General features: G+C 35.1%; 2 protein-coding genes across 7 annotated transcripts; both read right to left on the bottom strand.

The window, feature by feature from the left end:
- Nucleotides 1–116: 116 nt before the first annotated feature.
- On the bottom strand, nt 117–4,009 carry LOC132190409 (mechanosensitive ion channel protein 6). The gene is made up of 5 exons (XM_059605388.2): nt 2,280–4,009; nt 1,955–2,078; nt 1,579–1,872; nt 1,294–1,496; nt 117–559 (listed from the first exon to the last, which is right to left on the bottom strand). Exons 1-5 carry the CDS (start codon nt 3,668–3,670, stop codon nt 271–273), a joined length of 2,301 nt encoding a protein of 766 aa, XP_059461371.2. The 5' UTR covers nt 3,671–4,009; the 3' UTR covers nt 117–270.
- Nucleotides 4,010–4,559: 550 nt separating this feature from the next.
- On the bottom strand, nt 4,560–15,284 carry LOC132190410 (serine/threonine-protein kinase STY46-like). 6 transcript variants are annotated; one of them, XM_059605390.2, is made up of 17 exons: nt 14,859–15,279; nt 14,542–14,656; nt 14,038–14,135; nt 13,525–13,641; nt 12,728–12,782; nt 11,493–11,573; nt 11,291–11,401; nt 10,454–10,504; nt 9,219–9,343; nt 9,033–9,140; nt 7,974–8,047; nt 7,639–7,814; nt 6,846–6,941; nt 5,688–5,768; nt 5,494–5,547; nt 4,955–5,089; nt 4,560–4,907 (listed from the first exon to the last, which is right to left on the bottom strand). In XM_059605390.2, exons 1-17 carry the CDS (start codon nt 15,044–15,046, stop codon nt 4,626–4,628), a joined length of 1,947 nt encoding a protein of 648 aa, XP_059461373.2. In that variant the 5' UTR covers nt 15,047–15,279; the 3' UTR covers nt 4,560–4,625. The 6 variants fall into 6 exon arrangements, with proteins under 6 accessions (XP_059461373.2, XP_059461374.2, XP_088375486.1 ...); XM_059605392.2 differs by having other exon boundaries at nt 4,716–4,884; nt 14,859–15,277; XM_059605391.2 differs by lacking the exon at nt 11,493–11,573 and having other exon boundaries at nt 14,859–15,278.
- Nucleotides 15,285–17,074: the final 1,790 nt, after the last annotated feature.

Here is a 17,074-nt window from a genome sequence, read left to right as displayed (position 1 = left end):
TCGCAAATCCAAATATCTGAAGTGATTTTAAAAATTACATTAATTTTGAGAAGGCACGAAGAAGACGACGTGGATGTTTAGCATTACGCTTAAGAATTAGTGCATTAGTGGCAATCTAACAAACGTGTAATGTATTTTCATTTATGCTTTATCACGGAGATATGAGTTTATCTTGAGTCGGAATAAATAATTTCCTAAATCCTTCATTCTTACAGTGAAGCATTCCGAAGTCCTGTACAGCTCTAATAAGCTGTTGTTGTTTCATCACTATCAGCCGGCGCAGGTTGTCCAATTTGAAGGAAGCCTGTTTGATATCGGTGGTGGCATGTTTCGGATGTTAACGTCAAGAGGCAGCATGCGGTATTCAATATCGAGCTCCCTGAACAATTTGATCATCTCCTCAATCAGAAGGGCCCTCCTACTCCATCTCTCCCCCATGTCCTGATAGTTCATTTTGTGTGTAACCCACACTGATACCATCACTTTGTTCATGTCTATCACATCCCTCATTACCACCATTGGAGCTGGCTGCCAGTGCTCATTCTTGCTTTCGATGTACCTACAAATGCAGCAGCCACAACGCCCACAACATCAGAGACTCCCGTTTTTTAATGGTTTTTTAAGAGGATACTTTGTGTTTGAAAAAGTATTATGATACAACATAATTGTAAAAATAATTTTGAGTATTTTGTGTTTTGAATTGTCTGTTAAAGTTTTTATTTTGATAACATCTGTTTTTCTCGGAAAAGAATTTTTATGTGGCAAAACATGCCATCCCTTAATAAGTGGTTAGGTATGAACCACTTGTTAACTTAAACAAAGATATAATTATTTAATTAATATTATAACACTTCCTCTTATATGTGGTTCAAGCCATCTCTTAATAAATGACGCTAAAACACGTAGATATTTAATTGAAATGAAAAGTGAATGATAAAAATAAGATTTGAACTCATGAATGGCTTATATATAGCGGTCAACTATCCTAGCAGTATAAGGGTTAACCTAATAATATTACACCTATTTCAAAAAATAATAATATTACACCATGTGAAAGTAAAACAGTACAAAGTGAGTTAAAATAGTAAGTTAAACATTTGTTTTGTAAAAATATTCTCACAAAAGTACAATTTGAGAAGTATTTTGTGTTTTAAGTTGTTTATTAATATATTTATTTTCAGTGGATGAATACAGATACATAGACCAATATAGCCTATATTTCTAGAAATTAAGTTCCATAGGGAAGAACGAAAATTAATAAGAAAAGAAAGAAAGATGGATGCCCGTACATACCTTGTTATTCTTTCCTTCATCATGGCAACCTTCTCCACTGGGGTGGAGATATGGATACAGAAATCAATTGCATCCCCCATGTCTGGACTACGATAATAATTACCAATGGGCTTGGTAGCCAGAATACTGTTAGGGTATATGATCTTTTGGTTATCATATCTCAGAAAAACTGTAGTTAGTATGTTCATCTCTTCAACTACCATCTGAGAGCCAAGGAAACATAATTTAGAACATAAATGAAAGACATTCTTATATGAGAGTGCATAATCAAAATACCCTTTTTACCTGGACTCCTTCAACTTCACAACGATCGCCAACATCAAATGGGTGCATCACGAATAGGAAGATTATTGCTTCAAAGACTGTTTTGCAGGTATTCCCGAAAATAAACACCACCAAAAGAAGCTGTGAACTTAAGAAGACAAGAAAGTGGGAGATTGGAACTCCAAGTATAATAAGCCATATTATCAATATGAGGATGGCTACAAGAACGTTCAGCAAAGTATGGAGTTCATCCACAGCTGTTTTTGTATCATTGAGAGACAATGCAAGTGCCCTTCTCTCTCTAAATGCATTAACCTAAAACAAAACAATGAAGCATTCTTTATTCAACTAGGAGATGCAGCCCATTAAATCAACAAAGAGCACAAGTATGTTCTACCATCCAGTCTTTAAGGGAGGACTTGCTGATTCCCTGGTTCTCTTTTGCTATTCCAAACAAACTCATTGTCTTCGAAGCTTTATCTTTACTCATAAAGCACATCACATCTTGGAGGTAAATGTATCTTTTGCAGTGGTTCACATTTGCATAACAATATATCAGGTCTATATTTAGCTGACAAGATAAATATATTCCAAACAACTTCATTCTACAAAAGTTTAAGCTAATTGAAAATGATAAAGTTTAATAATTTAATTAATATTTTACGGCCTATTAATGTCATTTGATCACAAGAAAGCAAGGGCAAAAGAACATAAGAACTTACTGCGATCCTGGCTTTGCCACATTTTGAAATATCCTCTTGGCTGCCTCTTTTGCCTGGCATTCACTTCTAATCTGCAACAAAGCTTCATCCTCAATATTAGAATTCAGTATCTGCTCATCCAGAGTGGATAAAGCCCCATGCTGAATAATATTAACCATCCTCCTCATATTCCAAGCTGATATATTCTTGAGATTCAGCTTATGCAGGTGATCAACTGGGATCTCCTCATCTTGCCTTTTAGATATTAACCTCGAAAATCTAGCATTCTTCCCAACCGCAGGAGATTGCAGCTCACCGCTTCCTATCACTCTCCCACTCCTAGGAAGCAGAGTTGCCCCAAGGTCACCAGGCAGAGTAACCCCAGCTTTCTCAAACTCGTGAACCACAGCCATGGCTTCCTCTTCTTCTACGCCATGTCTTTTTGGCCGGCCGGAAAGCGTTTCTATTACATACTGACTGAACAAAGCCTCCCGGATTCGTTCAAAGAATGTGTTTACATGAAAGTTTGAAGCCAGGACCTTAACAAGCAGAGTCTTTAGAAGCCATATCAGGGTACCCACAAGAAAACAAACAAAAACCTTATTTACATGAGGCAAAATCTTTCTATTGGTCTCCTTCTTTACCTTGTCATTGAAAATAATATGCCACACAAGCAAAACAAGACCCAACCAGAGGCAATTCTGAACGGATTTCCTTAACCCATAAACAAAATATAAAACCCGTTTTCGCAGAAGAAAATTGCGCTCAATAAAGAACACAACCACCCGAATTCCCCAACCCGACACTAAACGTCCACAGATTAATGCTAAAACCATTATCTCCCATTTCCATAATGGAAGGTCCCACACCGTTTGCCTCTTTATAATCGGAACCCAAAGGCTACAAACTAAAGCCGCAATGATCAAAACAAGACTAACCCATTGAAGCAATGTTAGTGAGCTGAATTTCAGTCTCTTATACTCCTCTGGGATGTCTTCAATATCAGGGTCTTCATTATCCTTATCTTCTTTTTCTTCGATCACTCGTCCAGAGTTTACTGCTCTTTCTGAACTTTGACACGGTTCCTCAGGCGGGTCTATCAGCCTAGACTTGGTATTGCTTATCACTGACCTCCACGAATCTCGCGATTCTCGCCGAAACGAAGCATTCGAACTACACCTCAGAACCTCTCCCCCACCCGAGCTCGAGGACCTTTGGCGGTTTTCTTGGTCCGACAGGTCTTTGTTTCTTCGTCGTACAGAATCACTTCTTGCAGCCGTGAATGTCTCCGAGGAAGCTTGATAGTCGCTGCATCGACCTTCACTGCTAATCTTGTTTACTTCGATGGTTTCTTTGCTACAGCCATTACTATCATCAACCTTGAGCACTACTTCTCCTTCTCTTTGAGCCATTTTATTTCAGTGATACATGAAAGCTTAGCGTTCCTCGCAGGCCGTGGTTTTTTGGCATAAGAAAAAAGCTTGGTTTCAAGGAGTTTCTGAAAAGGTTCCATAAAAAGAATTCAACGCGGTTCTCAAAAGCATTAAGGAGTAACAGTTCGTGGGGTATATATGTTTGCCCGCCTAAAGTGAAAAAGAACAACCGACTTTAACTCTATGACCCACCAATACCGAGGAATCTCGACTGCAGAAGTTTTCATGTGAACAGAGAAGGCATCCGATAATGGCTGAGAGGGAGGTGTCCGTTAGCAATCGGAAAAAGGAGCATCGAGCCGAGCACTACATCCGTACATGTCATGTCATAGCACAGCAATGCTCTTATGTGGTAATTTATTTTAATTTTCTATTTTTTGCAGACTATTACTTAAGGGAATATCCTATTCTTACACACTGCTCAGAAAAAAAAAAAAAAAAAACCTATTCTTACACACTGGCTGTGACCTGATTTATATTAGTAAAAGACATGGCTTAATTTTCCCTCCAAATTGAAAGAAATTTCTCAAATATGATTCTATTATTACATGCATATTTAATAGAACATATAAGAATCTCATGCTAAAGACAAATATAACTTCTATTGACTGGATCAAAGAAATAACAAAGAAGATTTCACGGCAAAATGCAAAATTCAAGCAAATTCGGTCCTCATCTAACCTCCACTTTATAAAATTTCGCAAGAGGTAGCTACTTGAGAAAAATTGAGAAATTCAATTCTTGATAACCATAGTTCAATTCTCTCGGGGAAAATAAAAGGCTAATGGACCAAGCGAATGGGTTAACTGTTCAAGCAAGGGGGCAGACCAAATTTCATTCAACCAAATATATCTAATCAAAATTTCACTAACCAAGCTTATAAAATAAATAGATTATCAATGAGAATTAGTTTCTAGACAGTTTAGCTGTTCTCTTATTGACATATGGTGTATGTGCGTGTCAAACTGAACAGCATTTCCCTGGTTGGGCTGACAGAAGCGATTGGATTATACATTGTGGTCATAATTAGATTTACAAAACTAAGAACCAAATCAAGAAAATATAAAGTGAACAAGATCGTTAATGTGTTATAAACAGTCTTCTCACTTGCCACTTCAATGGCTGCTCTGCCCAAAAGCAGATACTCTTCTAGACGATTTGCGCTTCTGCCGGTGCATTGTCTCGTCCTCAACCTGTTACAAGATAACAAAAGTTCCTAAAACCCTCAAGTTTTGAAGAAAAAGGACAGATAAGTGTCTATACCATCTCGGCCATGTGCTCCAAAATTTCTATAATCTCTGAGAATTCTGGTCTCAAAGATGGATCTTGCTGCCAGCATCTCTCGAGCAGTTCCACAAGCTTTGGATGAGTATTGGCCGGAATTGTAGGCCTCAGACCCTGAAATTCATGTCACCAAATCCTTTTCTTAATTGAAAGTGCTCCTAATAATTTCCATTATCTTGCAATGCCAGCTACCTTCATTAGTAATTTTTAAATTATCTAAAAAAGTAAGAAATAGACTAATCTATACACACTTCTTTATACTAGCAGGCACACATTCTTCAGAGTGGACCAAAAGCCCTCTTTGTAGCCATGGAGGTTAAGTAGTTGTGCCACCCTCTTAATGAACAAAGGTTCTAGTAGCAGTTATATTATTGTTGGTTATGGGTGGTGAAAAGGGGATGAACTAAAATTGTTTGTAGACCACAAATATTAAAAAAAAAAGAAGAAAAAACCCTTGTTGGGGCAGAAGAAGATTCACAAAATTTGATATACAATATCAATATTTAGTGGAGGAATACCTTCTGGACCACACCAACTGCTGCTTGTAATGGGGTCAAGTGCTCATATGGAAGCTGGCATTTTAGTCAGAAAACACAGATGATTCATATGATTTCTGTGCAACCATCAAATTGTAGAGGTGAAGAGATAGCAAAACAATAATCTGAAGAGAGCTATATTTTCTTTGCTCCCACAAAAAAAGGTGGCTCACTACCTTTCGTGTAAGCAGCTCCCACAGTAAAACTCCAAAACTGAAGACATCAACTTTGTGATCATACGCTTTATGTTCAATGAGCTTCCATGCATCAACAACAAACAAACATGTCAGACAGCTGGGGAAGCTACCAAAGGCCAAAGGCACATAATAATCATCATTGTCATCAATTAAACCATGCAACATTATCTCTTTCTTCCATATACACAAGCAAACCTATGAAAGTGTTGAACAAATCCATGTATTAACTTTTAAGAGTAAAAGAGCTATCGAGAGATATACTACAAAACTATATCAGTTTGTCTCTTGCTTATAGACTGCCATCTCTAAGACTCATGTCTATGGTTCTAAAAACTAAAGCAGACTGGATGATTCATTATGGTCAACTGCTAACTGGGACCCATACTGGTCCGGTCAACCCCTTAAAACTGCAGTTATCAAAAACTGGCAAAAACCATCAACCCAGGGGTTTAACCATTTGACCCGTCAGACCATGATTTGCTTGTCTATGCTTTGTTATTTCCTGATATAAGTTCTAAAAATTTGATTGGAATTGTTCAGTTTTTTTTTTTTGGATATTTCTCAGTAGATTTTTTTATAAATTTTACAACATATTTTATTTAATTTTTCAATTAATTAATAATTAAATTATAAAATGTCATGGTCCGACCCCGTCCTATGAACCTTGAATGTTTCACTTTTTCCATCCCCTCAATGGTCCTATTTCTAAAACCTTGCTCATGCCTTCCATGGTGCACCCTTATCTCAATGCTAGTAGTATCAATAATTTGTTCCAATCATTCATCTATTCGTACATTGTTTGAAACCAAATTCCAAGCCCTTATCTCATTGTCTGGAGCATTTTCATTCCTCTCTCTCTCTCTCTCCCTCCCTCCCTCCCTTATCTCTTTCTTTTATGTTTCCCGTTCTTTTGGGGTTTTATGCAATAAAAATATGATATTTTCCTGCAAACCATATTCATATTTGTATTGCAGGAATTGCAGAAGGAAAACAGGTATTTACATAGTACAATTGCCTTACTTGGAAACTTAATTGAAAGGTACAAGAACTAGAAATTTATGCTAAAAACTAGATATCCTTTTGCTATCAAGTAATAATGTTCAAAAGCCATGAATATACGTGTCTATAGAATCAGACCTCTGGAGCCATCCAGCGATATGTTCCAGTTTCTGCAGTCATGCCACCAGATTGTGCTTGCATTCTAGCAACGCCAAAATCAGCAACCTTGACAACCTGGCAGAAAAGGTATTTGGAAATTTAGTAGATAGAAACTTAGACCAGCCTTAAATCTATGTATACAACCATAAAACAACCTCAGAAAAACTCCTATCCAGAAGAAGAAATTAATCAAGGACAAGCATGCATGTGACTACCCTCTACTCTTAAAGCCTAAAGAAAACTGAATATTAATCTAAAAGAAAAACATGGGCAAAAAAAAATTGGTGGTAATCAATCCATTAATACCTAATCAGTTCCCATGCTTGAAAAACACATCATTCAAGAAAACTGTAATTTGAACCCCACATTTTAAGTTCCTATTAAACTTAAATTAATGTCTATTAACATCCTAACATACTATCTGCAATTAAGTGCTATTTTCAATCAGGGGTCACTAGTCAAAATTTTAAGTTACAAGACAAAATCATAGTTAAATCTGTCCCTTTATTCTCAGTTGATATAGAAGTCACTTATAAAAGAGAGAGAGAGAGAAAAAGAAAAAGAAAAAAAAAAAAAAAAAGTGGATATATCTGTCTTTTAATTTAAGCAAACAAGTCGACTAGGGTTCAGGCATCCCAATGAAACAAATGTTTACCCATGTCATCATCAGCTATGATGGTTCTGAAGCAGAGGACCAGGATACAACAATGTCTATAAACACAAAAAGCTATAGATTTAAAAAGCAAAAAACATAAAAATGTAAATCTCTTACTCCATTTCCATCAATCAAAAGATTGGCAGCTTTCAGATCGCGATGGATTATATTATTTTGGTGCAAGTAGTTCATTCCCTCAGAAACATCAATTGCTGCTCTGATTAAGGATGGAGGTGCCAAAACACTCTTTTGTTTATGCAGGAAGTCATACATGCTTCCACCAGACATGTACTCTGAGAAAGAAACAAACAAATTTGAGCAAGGAAAAAAATATACAAACAAATAAACAAAGGAAAACTGCCAAAAAAAAAAATTACCGATCATTTATACATAATCAAAATTTATAACTATTGAATAAATCAGGGCATGTAGCATAAAAAAACTAAAGTTACCCGTGACAAGACAAAGGCCTGGAGGACTTGTACATGCCCCGATGAATTGAATAACATTCTTGTGCCGGATATTCCTGCAAGTTTCAAAAGAAGAATTGAAATAGTGAAAAGTAGAATAATATATCTAAGAGTAGGCTATGGATAACAGCCTTTCTTTTCATAAAGATTCTTGAAAATACTGACTAAGCTCGATAAAAAGTAAATACAGAAGACCCTCCATCCAGAGTTGTGGGATTTCAAAATATTTACATTATTAAAAAAAAAAATAGCAACCGCTCAGTTTCTTTATAAATTCAGTCTCATATTACATTATAGTAAAGAGAAATGCTACACACACTCCCACTCCCATACTCCCTAAAATAGCACTAAAAATCACTATTAAATTTTGGATGGATCACTATTGGATTTTGGATCCAATGGTGATTTCTAGTGCCACGTCAAGGTGTGCACTTGGGTGGGAATGAGAGTGTGTAGCATTTGTCTTCTAGTAAAAGGAAATCATGATAGGAGAAAATGTTGAATCATATCAAGTGATGCATTACTTGCCAATAACAAAATAAATATCTTTCTCTTTCATACACACATACACATGTTTCGGACAAGGCCTCCAGTACCATAGTGTTTATGGGAAACTGGGGAGGGGAATCTCCAGTACCATAGTTAAGTCTTTACAACCTGCACTGCGTGGCCTCTTTGATAGCAGATTTCAATCTGGACCATACACATTTCAACAGCTAAAGGTGGCGCAAATATATAATAATGATTGAACCAGTAATGTTCTTACATTTCCCACCATAACAAAGAACGAGTTTACCTATTCAACCACTATCTCACTTGATTGAGGAATATTACAAAAACATTCAATGACCTAACAAGCAAAATGATTAGATTATTACTAGGAAATTGAGGGATGTGTTCATTATAGTAACAAATGAACATCATTCAAGAAAGCCTTCCTGATATATAAACATAAATTGCGAAGGAGGTAGAACACAGAAGAAAAAGATGATGATTATGAAAGTAGTGCTTGTGGAAGAAACAAGATATGACATAACAAACCTCATAATATTGGCTTCTTGAGCAAATTCCCTCTGCATGTTTTTATTTAAGTGCTCTGCCCTCAGAACTTTAATTGCCACATCTTGATTACAAAAAGTACCTTTATACCTGCATGAATCACAATCATACTATTCAATGAATACTCATAAAAAACAGATCACAGCTATAGAGAATGAAATTACTCACAAGTCACAAAATGAGACAGATGCAATTTTCTTTTCATATTTCAACAGGCTTGTATCAATTTCCCAGACATTGATTCCACCAGTGGATACATTTACATTATCTCTCCCAGTTTGCTCTTGCTCCCCCTGCAACAGGAACCCAATGACATTTCAACCAAGGTTGCTTCTGCTGTGCACTCCAACATATCAAATCTAATTAGATGCGGAAAGCATACATAACTTTTAGCATCACTAATTTGCATAGGTTAGCATGGTATGAAAAGATGATCAAAGATCAGACATGTAAGGACTCCTTATACAGTGATTCCTACTAGTTTGATATATATCACAAAAAAAGTTGGTTATGATAACAGAAAAACAGCAGAGTACAGATATGAGCTTTCAATCTTAACTAAATTTAAGCTAAAGTATAATCTTTTAATGATTCAAATTCTGTTTTTGTCCTACCATAGAGACATTTAATGATAATGGATGCTAGTTTTGACCAGTAATTAGAAAATTCAAGTGACCCTACTTAAAGGGCTAGTGTCCAGAACGTATCTCTAAAGATTCTGTTAGCACATATTAAAACCAAGCCCTATTAGGATTGCAGAGTAAAAGCAAATTGTTGTTTAACATTTTGATACGATTCATGATTTATCAACCCTTCTGAGATAACTTCATTCATTTCATTCTAAGATTAACCAATAACAATTGCTCTCACTCCCTTTTTTCCACATTTACATATTCTTGGGTGTAATTTCATAACCTTTTCTGGAATATGGATCTATAAAATTTGCTCTTTTTTTTTTTTGGTCTCGGAACAGTAACAATAACTCACTACTAACTGCATGTCTACCATTTTCCAATTTCCAAGAAAGCTCCAAGTCCTTTTGTCAACTATCAGAAACCTCACATAGGAAGCACTGGCATCAGAACAATGTACATTATTCACAGAAGCAGGATACTAGGAGATCATGAATTTAACTATATCAAGCAAGATGGGACATGTCATGGTCATATCCAAAGACAGATCTCAAAGTTAAATATGTTACTTTTTTCAGCCTTCAATGTCATAACATATTGAGACTCATCCTGAATTAACATGACCTATTAAGGCAACTAAAACTGCAGTTATTTGGAATCGCCTCAATCGATCACAAACGAAACATCCAAAGAGTAACCATCTTTGAACAAAAATTTGAAATCAAGTGAACAATGTAAATTGTTCCAACAAGTAGTCTGTAGAGGAGATACCTGAATTCTTGGTAATTTCTTTAGCAGTGTATTTCTAAGCTGCTCGATCTCCTATAAGCATAGACCATGCACATCAGTCAAGCAGTTCACAAGGAATTACAAAAGAGGCAAAAACAGAGAATGTAACTATATTTTCTTCAATAATTTAAGAAAACCACACCGTAACTTGAAAGCTCATAATAACACCCCATTAAGACTGACAAATGATAACCTATGAATAAAATATATACGGAAAACTTCACAAAACTCTCCTGAACTTTCACGAGTTTTGAAATTAAGCCCCAAAAGTTCAAAAACTCTCAATATAGGATATCAAACTTTCAATTTTTTACAATATCCCCCCTCCATTAGGATTTTCCTTTAAATCTTGTCAAAATTTTCAAAATACCCATATTTTTCTATTGAAAAAATTGCAAAGCTTCAAGCGTAGGTATTTTTGCAAATTTTGTTAAATCCTGGCCAATGCTTAAATCTCTGTAATTTTTTATTTTTTGATTTTTTATAATAAAACATGAGTATTTTGGAAATTTTGACAGGATTTAAGAGAAAATCTTAAAGGAGGGGTAACATTGCAAAAAATTGGAAGATTAATATACTAAATTGAGAATTTTTGAACTTTGAAGGGTACTTGCAAAAGTGATGAAAGCTTGGGGGGGTTAAGTGAAGTTTCCCTAAATATTTATGTTCAATCAATTGTATAAAGTCACTACTAAGCATTTAAACAATGCATATTTGAATTGATTCCATGAAATAAATGAATATTCTTCCCTAGGACTAGAAATTAATTGATGAAAAAATATATTACAATCAAGAAAATGAGAACAAATAAAGAAATACCTCAAGTGCCCAGCCATCAACAACAAAAACATCCAAAGAGTAGCCATCTGTAGTGGAAAAAGCATGCGCTTCTTGAATGTTCAAGCCAACGTCAGACAGTAAGTAACTCAGCTGAAAATGCACCATCACTAATTAAAATAGTAACTGAAAAGAAAGAAAAAATATCAATATAGATAGTATTGATATAGATAGAATATCTTACTAGTAAATTACTTTTGGAAGTTCCACATATAAGTATCAAATCAACTATTCTATCCATCATCAGATCTTGCAGAAGCCTGATCTGTTGCAATCTGTCTTAAGGCATATGAATTACAGAGAACTTGCTTTGGTGGTGACAAAGATACGTATGAAACAAGGGTAAGGGTGCAAAGAAGTAGATGTTTCTGTTACTTGTGAATAACGGATCAAAACATATGGAGTGAGATCCACCATAATATGTATTTAGTGGACATTGAAAATTCAAAAATTTATAAATAAAATCAGGACTAGGCAACATATATAAACAGAAATTCAATAAAACTAGGAAAGAACAAGAAGATAGTAAATCTTATTGGTAAATAAATCCTTAGGACTATGGGCAGGAGACTAAAAAGAAAATGGAGGATTATGTAACTAGAACATGATGGATGAAGGAGAGAAATGCTTCTTTAGTGTTCCAATTGACGGATAACTACCAATATACCAAAAACTACTATGAAATGTCAAAACACCAACCAAGCTTCTGCCACACAACATCGAGACCATAACAAAAATGTCCATAAATAAGCATGGTGAAAGAAGGGCCTCAAGAAGGACGAGTAAAAAAGAAACAATAGAGTCAAACATAGAGCACTAAAGTTTGAGAGAACAAATTGAGCATAAGATGAATGAAATACAGCAGTTTTTTTTTTTTTTTTTTTAATGTATTAAGTACAAGAAACTCAACAGCAAAATATCAAATCATTTCTAAATAGCAGCAAGCATTCTAGATGCCCCCCACTAAAGGTTGAAGTTTGGGGAGATGAAAGCTTGGCTGCCACACGGTTCTAGGAGTCACCAGCAAGTGATTCAAATCAGGTCCAGTAAGGGGTATGGATCTAATGTTACATTACTGAAGCAGATTGTAGAATTCCAGCCTTCAAAACAATAATGCCCATTAGCAGCATCAAACATATATCTCTCTTGTGCAATATATTTATCACCTTGTTCAAAAATTTGAATCTCAAGTAGATGCCTCATAAACGTCAAGAATATTCACATGCCACATATTATGCAGCACACATCTAAGAAATAATGCTAAAATAAGAATTAGAGCTATCCTGGATATGTTTCTGATGCTGAAAACAGTGGACATTGGAAGGTATACAACACAGATGATTCCAAGAAATGGTTCAAGACCTAGAAAGTTCAACATGCTCCCTATGAGACAGAGAGAGAGAGAGAGAGATCAGCTACCTGACTGAAAAGTTTGGGCTTGTCATTTGTTGAAATTGTAATTTCATGCATTGCCCTGCAAATTTTGGAAACTATTACAGTGTTAATTAACTAAACCTATAAAAGCTTCAAGCAATCTATGAAATTTTTTTGTTTATGGTAAAAATATTTGAAGATCTCATCATCTACAAAGAAAGCAAGCAACATTAAGTTGAATATAGATGAGAGAAAAATCATAAGAAATACACACATACAAAATAGAATGTATAAATAATAGGATACATATTGCAATGTCTAAGAAAGGTCCAAGGATATATAACTGTTCAAAGCAAAGTCACAAACCAGTAGGAGTTAAATGTGTAGTTTTCCCCAACCAGGAGAGAATATCTGATGAAGCCACGGATCTCAACTTCTTCTGGTAGGAGAAAACTTACGTACTAGAAAGACTTATTCCTCCTCAAACTTTACTGTCGGGATCCTGAAAATTTCAATGGTATGAATGGAAATTTTCCCAACTCTTCTCATTTACTTTTACAGAAGAGACTTCATACCTATTGCATCAAACCAGAAATTATTCTTTTTCTTGAACTATCTAGTATAATAAAACTTCTAAAATCCTGCCAAACCTAATGCGCCCATGTCAGTATTGCAACTCGTATCTATAAAGTATCCACATCAATGTTGCATACCAAATTTTCAACACTAATTTGAAAGACAAAAAATATATGAACAGTACAATAATTGGCCACAAAATATCATGTTAAGGACAATTAGAGAAAAATCTCAAAATCAGGAGAAAACCTTTTAAAATTCTTTACCGGGAACGAAGACGAGTATCAGTCATGCCATTTTGCGTATCTTCAACATGTAAGTGGTTGACTTCAAGAGTTGGTTCAACATCAGTTGACGGACCAAAGGCAGGCGGTGGATGAACACTGAAAAAGTATACACAATGATGCAGTCTATCAAAATATTATTCATCAAAAGCTACCTACCACGAAACAAAATTATGCTTAAATAGATTAGGGATTAAACCCTAACCCTAGTGACACTAAAATAATATAAAGCCCGATTAAATTAACATAACCCAAAGTCTGAAAAATCAAACAATATAACACTGAAAAATAAAATAACATAACAATAAATGTGACAAAATCAAAGTGCCAAAAGTTAAATCTCCAGCTCTCAAGGCTGGTCATCCTACGAGGCTACGATATTAGGGTCCAAACACACATGTAATCACTTGCTTGTATCCGGTAGCCCCATTACACAAGTTATTAAATAACTGATAATCCTCATTAAAGAAATAGAAGGAGGCCATTTAACCATACCACTTTTCGCTGGAATGATCAGAACATTGAGCATCCACTTTCATTTGGGAATTCGAATGAAAAGAATGACTACAATTTCCACCCGTAGAAAAATGAACCTGCATATGTTCAAGATGCATTTGGCCAATCACAAGTGATTTCAACAACAACAAAAAAAAAAAACAAAAACAAAACAAAAATTATAGAAAAATGAAATTATAATAAAATTGCGTCCAGTTTTTTGCATGGTCAATATGTCAATCACCTCAAGAGACCTATAGAAAACCAACCATTTCCAAAAATGTGCCCAATTCTAAATCATCCTGCTAGTCAAACTTCATAGTATAAATGGAAATAATGAATTATATAGCAGAGTATTAAATCAAAACTTATTAATCCAGAAGCTTAAACTTATAGTAAATGGTGAATTTAATTAATATTTTAACAAAGAAAGAGGAAAATTCAGAAGAAAAATGCATAGAGCCAAGAATTCTTGATCCAAGCACAGTTTCTCGTATAAATTACCTCCACGACACGGACTTCAATTGCATGTCTGGTGGCAGGGTCGCGTGCCATATGCAATAATCTTTTGTGCATAAGAACATCTAGTGCCCTCTCGGCATTCACATCCAATGCATACCTATTATTAGCGAATTAGATCAATAAACACCAGCTCTGATTGTAAGTACTCCACAACATCAACACCTTTGATATGGAGGTCCATTCTTGAAAGCCACAATTAAGTACTCACACATAAATAAATAAATAAATCACCAGTTGTGAATTTTGATAATTCAACTAATGATCAAACAAAAGATAGTAAAGTAAAGGTTTGGGGGAACCTAGCAGGGAGGCGATGAAAATGCGCCCAAAGCTCATCCTCAAAACCAGGAAGACTGGTCTCTGCGAAGCTCAAGTCTCTGAGACGATGAAGAACTTGATTGTACACTACGACCTTCTGCCTCTGCTTCCGACTAAGAGTCGGCGCGAAATCCACGGCTCTGCTACTGCAGCTCTCTGTATCTTCCATGATCACCGCCGAAACGACGAGCCGTTCGAAACTTTTAACAGGAACGCTCCAAATGGTACCGCTCAAAGGCACGGTTCCAACGCGAAGTGGAGACTACCGCGCAAGGAGAACGAAATGATGGAGAAAAGGCAAGAATGGCTTTTGGAAGTTGGAAGTGTGCTCTTCAGTCTCCGGCTCTTCAGCTTTTCTCTAACCGCTTGATTGGTTACTTATAAATAAAGAGCATTAAAATGTATTGGCACAATTTGGCTCCTCCAATGACGATCGATTCCTACAATGCACGCTCGCTTTGCTTATATCACCGCCTTTTAGATTTAAAAAGGTCAATAATGACAAGTACAAACAATGTCTTCTATCATTGAAAATGACAAATAAAGTCTAAAGATATTGAGGTGGATAATCTCATCACACCATGACCAACCAATTTTACTTCTAAATTTTCTGTCATAATCAGCTCTCAACCACTACCGTCGCTCACATCAACCAATATAGCCGTGGATGATGTATTTTGGGAGTTGTTTTTTATTTTATTTTTGTTTGATTTGACAAAAATGTGAAAATTATTTCTTTCCTAATGTTTTATGTTTTGTTGTTTGTTTTATTATGAAAACTTTAAACAAAAGATTAAAAGAAAAAGTTTAACAAACCGAGCCTAACTCTATTTACTAATCAACTTGGCTTTATATAATGTTTAAACTTTTTTAGATAACGATTTTAACTTTTTAATTGTGATGTGAATCAAATATAAAAATAGTTTGTGAGTGTTTTGTATTGTTTATTAGTTTTTTTTTTTTTTTTTTGTCCTAAAAAGCGTTATCAAACAAGTCCAAAGTTTTTTTTGTCATAACTTAGCAAAGTTGTGGTTGACTTTTTCTCATTGATTTTGTGTAAACTTCCAAACAATCATCAATAATATTAATCTTATCTAATGTACAAAATTTTAACATAAATAAATAGAACACAAATTCATGGACAGAAAAAAAAAGAATAATAATAAATACAAGAGTGGTGATGGTATCAAACAAAATCCTTCACAAACATGCCTGTATCTCATTAGCATAGAATCATAAATTCTTAATTTTATTTCTAACCAAATTCTTTATACTAATTAACAAGAAAAGCCATCAATCCCTTTTTCTTAAAATTAACCGCTTTTCAAAGCTGAATAGAGTTTATGCATTTCCAAATTCACACACAAAAAAAAAAAAAAAAGTTCTAAGATTCATTGTGGGGTACAAAATATCCCTTTGAGGGCCAGTCATTTTACATTTATTTACAATATGGGATCACCCCTATGTAAGCAAAATATTTGACTCCCTTAAATAAAAGGAGACTTCTTCTTCCTCCTCCTGACTGCTTTCTCAGAGAATCTCTCTAAGAGACTCTCACGTTTCTCTCTCTATATATCTCTCTCTCCTAAGACTCTCCAAGTCTCTCCCACGTCTTTCTTTGAGACTCTCTCTCTCTCTGGCATGCTAATTCATTAGAAGCTAGAGACTATTTTTCATTATTTATCTTACTCCAAAAGTGATTATGCTAACTTAAGTTTAGGAGAGTCTTTGGTTCCGGCCAAAGACTCTCTGACCTTTTATATGTTTGCAAGAACAACATTTTCGTATCAAGGAAACCCCATCTCAACTCAACCACGAAGATGATTGTTTAGATAGTGGATCCTTGAACCTAAAACTGCCCCCAACATACATCAATAAAGGTAATATTATCATAATTGAGTTCTAAACCAGAAGACTTAAAAGTTGAAAGGTATTTACATAAATACAATTGAAATTTGAACAGTGTATAGATTTCTAATATTCAAGTTTATGAAGGAAGCATCAAATATGTGCTTGGGAATTTCAGGATATTCAAAAAAAAAAACTCCCTACAGTCAGGATAATTAAAAAAGAAAAAAAAAAGAAAGAAAGCTCCCACCCATCTCGGGTATCTTTCACAATAATATTGCGATATGTACTTTTTAAATAATAAACCGATTTTTTATTTATGAGATTCTTGCTTCTGAGCAATCTGCTC

The sequence above is a fragment of the Corylus avellana genome, chromosome 9, assembly GCF_965113065.1.
Source record: "Corylus avellana chromosome 9, dhCorAvel1.hap1.2, whole genome shotgun sequence".
NCBI classification, from domain to species: domain Eukaryota; kingdom Viridiplantae; phylum Streptophyta; class Magnoliopsida; order Fagales; family Betulaceae; genus Corylus; species Corylus avellana.
The sequence above is the reverse complement of the archived record's forward strand: the minus strand, read 5'-3'. Positions and strand labels throughout refer to the sequence as shown.